Here is a 15,197-nt window from a genome sequence, read left to right on the forward strand (position 1 = left end):
TCCATAGTGGCTGCACCAATTTACATTCCCACCAACAGTGTAGGAGGGTTCCCTTTTCTCCATACCCCCTCCAGCATTCATAATTTGTTGACTTTTTGGGGGACTTCCTTGGCAGTCCAGTGGTTAAGACTTTGCCTTCCAATACAGGGGGTGCGGGTTCAATCCCTGGTCGGGTAGCTAAGATCCCACATGCCTCGCAGCCAAAAAACCAAAACATAAAACACAAGCAATGTTGTAACAAATTCAATAAAGACTTTAAAATTGGTCCACGTAAAAAAAAAATCTATTTGTAGACTTTTTTGATGATGGCCATTCTGACTGGTGTGAGATGATACCTCATTATAATTTTGATTTGCATTTCTCTAATAATTAGTGATGTTAAGTATCTTTTCATGTGCTTATTGGCCATCTGTATGTCTTTGGAAAAATGTCTGTTTAGGTCTTCTGTCCATTTTTTGATTGGGTTGTTTGTTTTTTTGTCATTGAGTTGTATGAGCTGTTTATATATTTTGGAAATTAAGCCCTCGTCGGTAGCATCATTTGCAAATATTTTCTCCCGGTCTGTAGGTTGTCTTTTCATTTTGTTTATGGTTTCCTTTGGTGTGCAAAAGCTTATAAGTTTGATTAGGCCCCATTTGTTTATTTTTGCTTTTCTGTTGCCTTGGGAGACTGACCTTAGAAAACATTGCTACGATTTATGTCAGAGAATGTTTTGCTTATGTTCTCTTTTAGGAGTTTTATGGTGTCATGTCTTATATTTAAGTTTTCAAGCCATTCTGAGTTTATTTTTTGTATGGTGTGAAGGAGTATTTTAACTTTATTGATTTACATGCAGCTGTCCAGCTTTCCCAACACTGCTTGCTGAAGAGACTATCTTTTCTCCATTGTATATCCCATGAAAGATTTTTGAGTAGGTGGGTGATATGCACAGCAGTGTTTTAAGGATACCTTACTGTATGTAGCATGTAACAGGAATTGGACTCAGGGAGACTAGGAGCAAGGTCTGTTGGCTATAGACTGCAGTAATCCTGGCAAAGACCTAGAATAAGGGAGTGACAAAAGGAGTGGAATGGGTGAAATAGATGAATGCTGGAAGGACTTTGTGATGACAGAGAAAAGAAAAAGGACATCTTACAGATGAATCTGAGATTTGTCTGGACTCCTCAGAGATTCATAGTATCTTTTATAGTTTTAGAATCTGTAGATGGGGCAAGTATATGGGAAAATGACACTTGATTTGGGCATATTGAGTTTGTGTTGGTGGTAGGAATCCAGAAAAATGTTCATCCAACTGTTGAAATTGTAGGTCTAAATCTCAGGAAAAAGGTCAGTCTTTGGAGATTCCTTATCAGATACTCATAAGTAGTTGGACTCATTAGAGCAGTGAGTCTCAGTGAGATGGCATAGGCCCCAGGGCTATTCCTATGTAGCTGTCTATCACTTGTGGGTTTTTTCCCAAACTACTCCTCCACTTTCCTCCTTCCACCATTAGGATTTATACATTCAAATATTTGTTGAGAGCTTATGTAATTGTCACTATGATAGATGCTGATGGCTGTATTGAGAGTGGTGAGGTCTCTAAAGGAGAGAAATTTATAGTCTGAAGTATTTTTATTAAAATAAAGGTAGAAAATTGATAAAGTATCCAACTTAGGTTGGAAAAAATATTTTTTTTAATAAAAAATAAACCTATAGATAGTGAAAGAATGGACATAATAAAGAATAAACATAGATAGTGAAAGAATGGAAATAATAAAGATAAGATAAATTAGTAGAAAATAGAATATGAGAGAATGAATAGAAATATAGAAAATGAATATATAATAGAGAAAATCAGTAAAACCAAAAGTTGTTTATTTGAAAAGACTGTTAAAATTGACACTTCTGTAAAACCAATCAAGAAAAAAATGAAGCCACCAATAAGTATTACTAGGAATGATAAAAGACATGCAATAGCAGATGCTGCAGACATTAAAAATAAGGACAATTAATAAGTATGTCAATAAATTTGAAAACCTAAATGACACGGACAAACTCTTAGAAAATTATGAATTACCATAGCTGACTTAAGAATTAGAATACATGAATAGTTCCATAACTGTGAAATAAATTAATATTGGAAAAATATTTCCATAAAGAAAACTCCAGGCTCATAGAATTCTACTGGCAAATTCTAGCAACATTTAAGAAACAAATTAATAGTAACAATTTTATATAAACTCTTCTAGAGTGTAGAAAATGAGAAACACTCACCAAACCTTTCTATGAGGGTAGCATAACAACAATTCCAAAACTTAAAATGAATGTAAAAATCTTAAAATATTTACAACCTGAATTCAGCAGTGTATAAAAAAGATAATATATTATGACCAGTTGAATTTATCCCAGGAATTAAAGGCTGGCTTCATTTGAGGGGAAAAATACATATATATTAATTTAAAAATGCATATATATTAATATTCTATATTAACAGATTTGAGGATGAAACTATGATCATATCAATGCAGCAAAGGCCTTTGTTGAAATTAAACATTCTTGATTTTTAGAAATGCTCTTAGAAAATAAGAATAAAAGATAATGTCTTTAGCATGATAGAATGAATTTACTACAGAAAACATAGTTCATGGTAGAAAACTGAAAGCATTTTCTTTATGGTTAGGAGCAAGTCAAGGAAGCCTATTGTCATCACTTCTATTTAACATTTTTACTGATTATTAGCTAATGCATAAGTCAAGAAAAAAGATAAGAGGTAGAAGTATTGGAAAAAAATAAACAGTTATTATTCACAGGTAATATAATTTACATAGAAAGCCAAAGAAAGCCTACAGATAAACTATCAGGATTAATAGGAGTTTAAGGACTGCTGGATACAAAATCAGTACACAAAAGTCAGCTGTATTTCTAGATACCCACCACAGTTGGAAAATGCAGTTTTTAAAAGATACTATTTACAGTAGCATCAAAAATATTCAGTAACTGACAAACACAAGTTATACAACATATTTATAGAGAAAATTATAAAACTATTGAAGGCTTAAGTTCAATTTAGTGCCAATTAAAAAATACCCAAAGACTTTTTTTGTTTGTTGTATTTTTCTTCTAAAATTTATATTGAGGAATAAAAGTTTATTAATAGGTAAGACACTCCTGAAAAACAAGACGTGTTGGGGGAGGAAAGATTTGCCTTGTTTATATCGAGACTTACAATAAAGCTATAGTCATTAAAACAATGTGCGGGCTTCCCTGGTGATGCAGTGATTAAGAATCCGCCTGCCAATGCAGGGGACACAGGTTCGAGCCCTGGGCTGGGAAGATTCCACATGCTGCAGAGCAACTAAGCCCATGAGCCTCAACTACCGAGCCTGCGCTCTGGAGCCCGCGAGCCAAAACTACTGAAGCCCATGAGCCTAGAGGCTGTGCTCTGCAACAAGAGAAACCACTGCAATGAGAAGCCCGCGCACCGCAACAAAGGTAGCCCCCATTCGTTGCAACTGGAGAAAGCCTGCATGCAGCAACGAAGACCCAACACAGCCAAAAATAAATAAATTAAAAATAAAAATAAATTAATTAAAAAACAAAACAAAACAATGTGCTATTGGCACAGGGTTGGATTGGCAAATATACCAGAATAGAGTCCAGAAACAGTCCTACCTGTAATATGGAAGCGATGTGTGACATAACTGGCTTTGCTTTGTAAATTATTGGAGAACGGATGGACTTTTCAATAAACGATACTTAGACCATTGGCTCTATATGGGAGGGAATAAAATTTGATTTCTGCTTGATTCCGTGCACAGTAATCTCTTCCTGGGATTAAAGACTTAAATTTATTCATATAACAGATATTCATTGAGCACCTACTCTGTGGTTCTTTATACCTCATCTGCATGTTCTAAAGATATTCTTTTTAACCTATCTAATTTTAATGAAAGCACTTTTTAGAAAAACAAGTGGCCAGAGGAGGAGGAATAAAACCAGAATAATGTAAGTTGTTGGTACCAGTCTTTCCCACCCCAATTTACCTTGAAGTATACAAAATACTGCAGATTGTAACAGTGGTTCACTGTGGCAGTTATTTTCAAATGGAAAGATGTTACATTTTGAAACATCAGAATTTGGAGAAGTTGGTGGGGTGTTAAATATAATTTTTAAAAGCCCCTTCTTAAATTCTTTCCCACTATCTGGAAAATCACTGTGTGTGTGAAGTCACCAAAGCCAAGGGAAAAGAAGGTTGCAAAAGAGAATTGGTTGTAAATGTTGTATTATAAAATGATCCAGGAGAAGATGTCATGAGGAATGTGAACGAAAAAAGCAATCAGTAGATTTATTGAAGTCATTAAAGAGAGCAATTTCCGTTCAGTGGGGACAGCAAGTGTAATTTGAAGTAAAAGAACATAGTCATTGCAGAGTTTGCTGAGGGAAAGGTAAAGAAGAAAGGGGAAAAGACTAGCGGAGCAGGTGGAGAGTTGCTGCCAAAGAGGAGGGAGGTAGGTCCTGGAAGAGCCAGGAGGGATTGGGATCGGTAGTTACAGGAACATTTTAAGGTAGAGTTAACTGTTTTATTCTCGACAAAGGGGAGAGGTTATAGCTAAATGTGCTTGGGAGTGGAGGAGGTTTGGGACCTGCTGAGGTAAATATGTGTGATTAGTATATAACGAGATAAATCATAGTAGGTAATGGAACATTAGGGCATAATTGAAGAAAGCATGAGTTTATTAGGAACTCAATTATTTTGTTTTTATGAACTTCTTGAGCATTTCTCAGCAGGTTGGGAGCAGATAAATTGAATGGTGGTGCTGAACCTGCGTTGAAGATAGGGCTAACTGGTATAACAATAAGTGTAAGGAATCGTATGTTTCTAAGGAAGACATTCTGTGGTACAAGCCATTTAGAAAGTCAGATGGGGGATAATTTAGTTGGCGTATAGAAAGGAATTAAGGAATTAGAGTGCGTATTGAGTGCACAGATCAGGTGTGAATGTGGGAGAGGAGGAAGGTATGACTCCTGTGGTCACAGAGGAAGAACACTGACTATAAAAGCTTAGATAACGTTTTGAGATTACCAGATAATCCATGGGCCTCATGTGAGCTTAAAGGCAGCGCAGTTTTGAGATGAAAGGTGAAGGATGACATAGGTGCATTCAAATCAGGAAGAGTAACCTAGAAGTAGTCTTACGTTTGGATTAAACGGGATATTTGTAAATAATTTCTAGTCTAAAGCCAGGAAAACTTCCAGCCTTACTAAATGTGGGATATTTAATTGGTAATGAGAGAGGAGATGGTTTCAGCAGAGTGTTAAAGAGGGACAAGGGTTTTCTGGGCACGTGCCACTATTGGATCATATTGAGATATAGCACAAGAGTTTTGATAGGTATGTCTGTAATAAAAGGATGGGTTGGATTAATTGAGAAGTTAGAAAACAGGGAATCTCTAGGTGTACTATTAAAGAGCTTTCAAGTACAGGATGAATAACTTAATGCTTGACCTCTCCTGGGCATTTGTATATACAGTATTTTGTTTAGCATATTAATTAGACTGTATAATATTCCTGAGATTGTAGTTTAGTTGTCAAAGGCCTGGAAAGATTCACTACTGAGAATTCATACACATGAAAGTCATATATTGTGACCTTAGTCATTAACTTAATGTCTCCCTATTTTTAGTCCTATCATTGATATTGTAAGGTTCAAAACTTCGTTTCAGTTATTTTGATATAAGTAATAGATGAAATAGTTTGTGAAGGGCTGATACACTGAAATCTTAAACTGGAACTCTCAACTGCCAGGTGTTTTTAAGAGTGGCCATCATAGAATGCCAGTTATCATTTGGAAGAGCTAACATTTGTTGACACCAGGAAGCCATTGTGAACTGCATTACCCATCAAGTGGCCCTAAAACCATGGTTCACTGGAGCTGAATCTTAGAAGACTGAGCTGAAGTAAATAAGGAAATTCAGATGGGGAATCAGTAAGGAATAAGCAGTTAGTGTTGCCTGAGTGGCCAAGGGGATAGATAGAAGTGATGAGGAAAGAAAAGCAACAAGAGGGAAACTCGAGATAAAACTCAGTGCATTATAGTGTTTTATACAGTAACATAGCAGAAGAGTATTATAGTAGAAAGCCATCTTATCCAGCAACTTTTGGGTTATACGATAAAGTCAGAAGATGTAAGTGCACTAACGCTAAAAGAGAAGAAAGTTGTCTCCGCATGTCTAGAAAAGGGTGTTTGTTAGAATTTTAATGTAAGTTTGTGGTAAAGGCTTATACCTAATGTATAAAGATAATTCTTCAAATTATTTGCTATTTCCTACTTAAATGTATTTTTTAAAGCTTTATATCAATTTCCTCTGTCTACACTTAAAATTGGAGTACTTCAGCTATGACCTCAGTAAAAGTTTTTTGAAATAAGTTGAATTAGTTCATCTTTGTTTTTTCACTCTTGTTGTGCTATCTCTAACGTTCTAAAATTATTCTTCCAGAAGAACAACCAATTTTATGAATCTTTTAGAACCTTTATGAAATGAGTGTTTCTATTCTGCTGCTCCTTTACTCCATTTCCTCCTTCCTCATTCTAGGCAGAAATATTAGTTCACTATTTCCTATTTCTCCACTTCTTTACTTTTTAAATAATACTTTACATGGAGAAAAAGTGAAATAGAGTGAAAGGATAAAAAATACTATGAAACAGTTGAAAAGATGGGTATAAAAGTAAAAAGTAAGTTTCCCTCCTACCTCTGACTCCTCAGCCACAGTTCACCGTTTTCCCTCCACAGAGTGGGAGAGACCCACTTTAAACACCAAGCAAATGTGGGTGACTAGAAAGTATAATTGTCATTAAGCTGTAAACAGTAAAGTACTGCATGAGCATAAGCCATTTTTCAAGTAGTACAATCATAATTTTGTTTTTCTAGGTAAAACATTTTAGAAATAAGGGCTCAGTTAAATGTGTCAAAGCTAGACAATTGGATAACTTGTTCCTGGAACACAGTTTGGTACTGGTATGATGTGTTTTGGGGTGCTTTCTTTTCATTTACTTGTGTGTTAAGCATGTTCTGCTCTCCCAAATGAGAAATGTTAGTGTTTTAACAGAACATGAGCTTTGAAATTAGATCAGAGTTTGAGCTCTGGTAATGCTAATTCATAGCTGTGTAATCTTGCCAGTTCTTTACATTTCTCTGACCCTTGAGTTCTTCATCTGAAAAATGAGAATAATAGCTACTTCTCAGGATGGTTTCAAGGGTAGATTGTAAACCGTATCCAGCACAGTTCCAGGAATGTGGTAGGTGCTCAATAAACGTTAATTTTTTTTCTCTTTCCTATCAATGTTATTAATGCAACCTGAAGACATTGTTAAATGGAACTGCTGTTATGGAGAAAAGATTCTAGGTAAACTCAACTATAGTGTTTTCTGTCTCTATAAAGTAAACAACATAGTTGATAATTTTTATTTAGGAAATTCCAAATATAAATAAAGGTAGCAAGAGGCAATTGTGGCCTAGAGTAAAATTTTAAGGGCAAGTAGCTAATAGAGAGAAAAGCATGATTTCTCAAATACTGACATTTTAGACCAGATGATGGGGGTGGGGAGGCAGGATATCCTTTGCCTTCTTGATTGTTTAGCAGCATCCCTGTCTCTGCTGACTAGATACCAGTAGCACTGCCCCACCCACCCAAGTTGTGACAACCAAAAGTATTTTCAGGCATTGCCAAATGTCCCCTAGGGGGCCAAAATCACCCCTGGTTGAGAACCACTATATTAGAGCATGGCCTAGAAAGAACACATGTGGGATGGTTTCACATTTATAGAAGAACAAAGGAAAAGAAGAGAAATTAATGCTATTATAGGTACAGAAAACAGGATACTGTTCATAGCTGACACATTTAAAGTCAGTGAAAGAGAAGAAATTTGTAAGAAAGAGATAAAAGAATCTGGAAAAGGCTGCTTTATCCATTGATTCAGAGGGTGGCTAAATAGGAAAAATGATGTGGTTCATAGCACTTCTTTTAAAAAAAAATGCTATATTACTAGGATATGATCAACACACATCCTGATCCTCTAACCAGTCTATAACTGTAATGCTGTATGATGTGATTTTTTTTAAGAGTAGCAATACCCCTGACAAATAGCAAGATTATATATAATCAAAAGTATTCTAGGAAAATGTAACAACAAAAATTTAGGTAAATATGATTTATCGGAGGACCTTCATTTCTAAAACTGTTCACTTAATTGAAATTTGAATATATTATGTCTAGATTTTTAAAGACTCTTTAGTTGACACAAACTCCAGTCATGTAACTGAGGAAACCAAGGTAATATATATGATGGTTAGAGTATAGGTTCTAGAGTTGGGACTGCCTGGATTCGTATGTTGCCTCTTCCATTTGCTAATTTTTAACCTAAGACAAATAACAGTCTGAGCTACGCTTCAGTTTCTTGTTCTGTGTTGGAGAGAAATTGTACCTACCTCACAGGATCTGTGTGAGGATTCAATGAGTTAATCCATCTACAGTATTTTGGCATAATATTTGGCACACTCAGTAAATGTTTTACTGTTAACATTATTTTTATTTTAGTTGAAAGCTGTGTTGCTTTGCTAGAGCTTATAGCTTTAAGGCTAGTTTTGCCCAGCTCTAAAAATATATGCAAGTATACTTCTAATTGAAAATTATTTTTATTATCTCTGGTTGCCTAGCCCCAAGAATTGACTTTAAAAAGGATAGTATCTCAGAACAATTTGAAATTAGTTACGTTGAACACCTGTTGTAGATATATGGGTAATTTGAGGAAAGTTGGGCACCAGTTTTTAGATACTCTGTCAATTGAAGGAAAGAAACTCCAGTTGTCCATTTCTTGATAGCCTTAACCCCTCGATCTTTCATCTTGAGGCTTCATTTTCACCTGTCATGATAATCCTGCTAGGAAAGAGAAATCAAGTTGGACCTTAGAATCTCATTGGAGCAATGAGAGGCCGTGTATATATCTCTTCAATCATGTACCCTATGTTCTCATTTCCCAAAAGCTGGTTTAAATTGCCCTGGTTTCTGTAGAGTAGACCTTCAAATCTTTTTTTACTTAAGGACTTAAGAATGGGGAAGGATGAAACAAGTGGCATAGAATATCTCTGGAAAATCTTGTACGTCCGTTCATTGCTCTTTGGACTTCACAGTTACATGTTATGGAGTGCCAGTGTCTAAATATCAAACTAAAGGAGGTTGCTTGTTTTTTCTTTCTAGGCGGAAAAATTAATGAAGCAAATCGGTGTGAAAAATGTGAAGCTTTCAGAATATGAAATGAGTATTGCTGCTCATCTAGTAGACCCTCTTAACATGCATGTAGGTATCTTTAATCTTATTTAATATTTTTTTTGTCTAGCATTTTGTATCAGGAGTCCCAAAGACCATGACCAGGTTTGATGATTCTCTAGGAGGAATCACAAGATTCAGTGTAGTTATACTCCTGGGATAATTTATTACAACAAAAGGATACAAGGCAAAATTAGCAAAGAAAGAGGGGTGTGGGATGAAGTCTGGAGGAAGTCAGGCACCAGCTTCCAAGAGTCTTCTAACAGGGTGCACTTAATTCTTTCAGCAACAGGTTATGAGAACACCTGTCAAATGCTGTCTACCAAAGCTCATTAGAGACGTAGGGCCCAGGGTTTTAATTGGGACTGGTCACATAGACTGCATCTTCCTAACGTGTCAAAATTCTAGACTCCCATAAGCAAAACAGGTATCCACCATAGACCATATTGTTTGCACAAACAGTTTAGGCACAGTGAGCTGTTCTCATCAGGAAAATGGAGGAAACTCTCCCGAAATCTGAGTATCTCCCATACTCCAGCCAGGGGCTAGCCTCGCAAGCAGGCCTTTACAAGGATAATCGTCTCGGGCCTGCTGTGTTAACTTTTTTTGTGCACATTTGTTTAGTTAAACCTGTACTTTGATATATTCACCTCTGTGGCATATAAAATTACTGCTTTAAGTCATGTGGATATTTGACTTGGAGTTCAAATCTAGATTTTTTATAAGGTATAATAGCACAAGATTCTGAATCCCAGTTTTTCCATTTATGGCCTTGGTAAATTATTTTCTCTTTGAGTTTCAGTTCCCTCATGTATAATCCGGGGACAATGTAATACCTGCTCTACCTACTTCTAAAGGATTATTTTGAGCATCAGATTAATGTAATTTATAAACTGTAAAATCCTCTGTGAATATTTTATAACAGTAGGTGTAAATAAATAGAGTGAAATACAATATCCTCCAAATCTAGGAAATAAAAATCTATAATGTCTATTAATATCTGTGTGCACAGAGACATACATGCCTTTCCAGAATTAATCCTCCATTTGAAATGGACTCAGTTCTTTGTTATAGCTACAGTGAAAGTCAGTGATGATTTTTTCAGATCTGGCTGCGCTTTTTCACTTTTTATTTTATGGTGGAAAATAAATGTGTTGTAAATATTGCTTCCGACCAGCCCCACCTCCAGCCCCTTTACTCTTCCAAATTAAAGCTAGGTTGTTTTTGTTTGTTCTTCAGGTCTTTTTCAGTTGGTTTATCCAGTGCCCACCCCCCCAAAAAATTTTTTAAGCTGAGTCAGAAGGCTTTAAAATACACAAGCTGTTATCAGTTTTGAAAAAATGTATCCCCGTTTACTCTCTATAAATATAAGACAAGTTTTGACACAGTTTACTTTTAATTAGTAAAATTCAGAAGCCCAGTTTGGTGAGTACAAGCCTTATTTCTAAATTCATTCCTATTATGTTTGACAGCATCATCTGTGAATTAGGCCACTCAGCTAGTGCTGAACTGTCTGTCAGAGCTGGCTCTCATTCTTCTTGGCAGAGTATTTCCTCATCTTGATGGAGTGAGGTCAGCTTATTAGATCCCAAATCTCAAGAGTTCTGAGTGTGGGACCTAGGGCCTTTTTTTTTTTTTTTTGAATAGGTAGTTGACTATTAAATTTTAGCTCATGGTAGTTTAATAATTTCAGTATTGCTTAAAAGTACTTATATTAATATACCATTTTAAACTTTTATTATTTAGGTATAATTATAATTTACTATTTAGGTATAATTAAGGCCTGCCATTTGGGGGGATTCTTTTTTACTTTGGTGAATATACATTAGCTGTAAAACTTCATGCTGACCTTAACTTTTACCAGGTTACTTGGAGTGACATAGCAGGTTTGGATGATGTCATTACGGATCTGAAAGACACAGTCATCTTACCTATCAAAAAGAAGCATTTGTTTGAAAATTCCAGGCTTTTGCAGCCTCCAAAAGGTATGGTAAAAGTTTATATTTGCTAAAGCATTAAAAATCTGGAAAACATGGAAACTTTCTTATAGAACTGGTGTTTTCGAAGTTGAGTTTTCAAGAGACTGCTGAGATCCAGTGAACTGTTTTATAAATAATGATTTTAAAATAATTGCTTATTCTTCAGCTTCCAAATTTAGGTAAAGTTTTTCCCCATAGTTACATATCAAAATAATCCCTTTATTTCAAATTCATTTTTATTACTTACAAGAAAATGAAATTAGGGAAATAGAGGATAAAAAAAATTCAAAGTAACTATGGGTTTTTGTCTTCAAGATACGACTTCTGGTTGTTTCATGATTCTAGTGATTTTTTTTCCTCTTGGTAATTTTATTTTAGATTGCAGTGGTAGTTTTTTGTTTGGTTTTGTTTTTAAGGAAATAGTGAACTACAGATGAACTAGAAATTAAATACTACTTATTTTTAAGGGAAACATTTTCTTATTCCTAGTGATTACTTCAAAAGCCTTGAAACTCAAGAATTGAAAGTATTTATAACTACATCCTTAAATAGAATACTTTTATTTTTATTTATTTATTTATTTATTTATTTATTATTTTATTTTTTTTTTTGCGGTACGCGGGCCTCTCACTGCTGCGGCCTCTCCTGTTGCGGAGCACAGGCTCCGGACGCGCAGGCCTAGCAGCCATGGCTCATGGGCCCAGCCGCTCTGCGGCATGCGGGATCCTCCCGGACCGGGGCACGAACCTGCATCCCCTGCATCGGCAGGCGGACTCCCAACCACTGCACCACCAGGGAAGCCCTAATACTTTTATTATTGGCCATTCATATATTGATCATGTTTAAGACTTGTTAAAGGCGATTCAAATGTAGCTTACATGATAATTGATGGTGAGATCTGTAGAAGTGTGTTGCCATGGCTTTCAAATACAAACGCTATAGCGTAGCTTATTTAGTAGAAGCTTCTAGTAGAAGCTTCTCTTTATTGTATTGCCATCTAGTAGAAGCTTTTCTTTATTGTATTGCCAAAACTAGAGAGGTTGCTAGTCAAGACTGAAATCAAATTATTAGACAAATGCATTTCTCAAAAAAGGATCTTTAGAAATATCAAAATAACATGTATAAGTTGTAGTTTATAATCTTACTAATTTTGCAGCTATATCAAAAAGTGCATTAATTTATATTTCAAAGGTAATTGAAGCCAATAGCTGTACATTTTTATGAAGTAGAAAATTTTTGTTTCTGGTAAATAGAGGCTAACAGTTACCACCAAAAATGGCATTCTCTTTTTGTTAACTAAAACAACAAATCTGTTTTTTATATATCTTACTTTCTGAAACAACAAAGCTACTTATTTTCTAACAAGAAGCATTTACTCTATTGTGATTTAAAAAAAAATTTTTTTTCCCCAAAGAAAATTTCAAATGATTTATCTGAGCCCAGATCAAGAGTAAGGCAAATGTTGGATTACTAAGTTCTTCAGTACCCTCTTGCAGGTTGTTTATAGTGTGAACAAGAAAGAACTTTTGTCAATTTTTATGTCTCATTTTCACAATGTTAATGAATTTAGGAAATTTTTTAATGCTGTTAGAGAAAGCTTTTCTCATCAGTGATGGCTTAGGCCAGGTAACTGGGTGACTTCACCAGTTGGACTTGGTTTAAAGCCCCAATTAGCATAGTAGATACCAAATTATGAGGGAGTACTTTAACAGCCTTATGTAAATCTGCTTTTTATTGAAAAGCATTATCTAAAACTGAAGGTGGTTCCTATGTGTATTTAAATTTTTTTTAAGTTACATGAGTATTTCCTTATTATGTGATCTAAAGTTTTACTATTTGAGCTTTTTCAGCTTTGCATTTTTGGAAAATTTTTTACCAAGAACAAAAGTTTGGAAAATCATTGATTTCCTTTTTGACCCCCAACATAAATTGGATATTGGTGTACAGAAGCAGAGTATACAATCAGTTGCATACCATACTTGTTCCATTTGGGGACTGGAAATAGGTTACCTAGGTTAGACTCATTGCTTTATTGCCAATTTTATGTTTTCCTTAGTTCATTGCTGTCTAAGCTGAAATTGATCACTGCCTCACAGACTACAGAAAGTTAATTTGAGAATGATTTGTTATGTCATGAATGTGTGACACATGATAATCATACTTAATAACATATAAAGATATGGTGTCACTTATTGGTTACAAGAACATGCCATAAAATACTGATGGTTGCATTAAAAAATGTAACCCTTTCTTCCCCCTAAACATTTAAAAATTTACAATAGTTAAAATTCCATTTGAGGGACTTCCCTGGTGGTCCAGTGGTTAAGACCCTGTGCTCCCAATGCAGGGGGCCTGGATTCGAACCCTGATGAGGGAACTAGATCCCACCTGCCACAACTAAGAGCCCCAGCGCAGCCAAATAAATATTAAAAAAAAAAATTAAAAAAGAAATCCATTTGAATGCTGTATGGTCCTTCTATAAAATCTGAATTCAGTAATCATTATTTTGGCACATAACTGTTATGTTTGTGAATGTCATCGTACTCCATGTTTTGATGCATTCTTTAAAATGTAGATAAGAAATATATGTTTTGAAAGATGGACTTTCTGAGGTCATAAAGGCCTATAACTTCCCCCCCACCTCCCCCCAGTACTCTGTATTTAAGTAGTTTTACAGATATTTATTTTTCCACCATTTGGACAAATTTTTTATTAAACCTTGAAAGTAAATAAACTAGTCCAAAAAAGAAAGAAAGAAAAGTTGGTCACTAATAAGGTAATATATTTTTCACTAATGAGGCTTATCTCAAATTTGGATTTGTTTGTCCCAATACTTCTTTTCTTCCTCATCCTAAATCTTGTATTTGCATGCAGTACTTAGGAAGTAAAGCCTTTGTTAAAAACATCCATCCTAAAGAGGGGTTTGAATTTTTAAGTCTCTACAAAGCACAAAATAATAAACACATTTTTAATTCTGTTGAAAATGGTTATAAAAGTATCAGGCTAAGTTGTAAAAACTAGTTAAAATGTTATAAAACTAATAATTAAAGCTAAATGCCTCACATTCATTTGCAGAACCACTCGTTTATCTTCATAAATATTAACGTGGTGGAGTCCACTTCAACAAAGGATATAGAAAACATGCCATTTTCAAATAATATTATTGCTGTACTCACTGATAAAGTATCAGATGGGACAACATGAATCTTAGTGAAACTTAAGATACATACAGAAATCGGGATTAAACAGTTGAATAAATAATTTTAAAGCTAACACTCATGTAATTACCACCCAGGTCAAGAAGTGAGCATTGATTGTTCCTCATGTGAACCTTATCTGTCACAGCTCCATCCTCCAGAAGATTATGAAATCCAAAAGTTTTCACTGCATGTTAAATCTTTAGACATTAGTAAATAACTGCTCAATTAATAATACTAATTATAATCCCTGAAATAATTAGAAAAACTTAATCCTACTAGGAGGTACCAAAACTAAACTATTAGGAATAAAATATTCAAACTGATAAATGAATACTTTGAAACAAATCTGACAGTCTGAAGTATTCCATGTGTTTATGAAGTGATGGTATAGCTGCAAAGTCAAGAAAATATGAAGGCTTTTGCATCATTAGTTCTAAAAACATGAGATTCAAGTAATACATATTAAAAGTTTGCTAGTAGACCTGCATTCCATATTAAATTATATGATCAAAATAATAAATGTAATAATTCCATATGTTATCCCATATGTTTTCAGCTTCACTTGAATTCGATGGCATTAGACTATATTCTGTATTGCTCACATGAGCCATCTAAAAGTGTCAATAGAAGGTTCAAATTTAACTGACTTAACTAAACTTTTAGTACCTAAATGAACTTAATTAAAAAATGCGAGGACTGCTTGACAATATTAACA

At 34.8% G+C, this 15,197-nt stretch overlaps 1 protein-coding gene across 1 annotated transcript in view; it reads left to right on the top strand.

Moving 5' to 3' along the window:
- ATAD1 (ATPase family AAA domain containing 1) overlaps positions 1–15,197 on the top strand; it is a 53,839-nt gene that overhangs the window by 4,213 nt on the left and 34,429 nt on the right. Inside the window, exons 3-4 of the mRNA XM_060102462.1 lie at positions 9,235–9,333; positions 11,168–11,288. Of these exons, the coding sequence (XP_059958445.1) occupies positions 9,235–9,333; positions 11,168–11,288 (220 nt within the window). The remainder of the gene's footprint in view (positions 1–9,234; positions 9,334–11,167; positions 11,289–15,197) is intronic.

Source organism: Mesoplodon densirostris, chromosome 1 (genome assembly GCF_025265405.1).
Source record: "Mesoplodon densirostris isolate mMesDen1 chromosome 1, mMesDen1 primary haplotype, whole genome shotgun sequence".
Taxonomy (NCBI): Eukaryota; Metazoa; Chordata; class Mammalia; order Artiodactyla; family Ziphiidae; genus Mesoplodon; species Mesoplodon densirostris.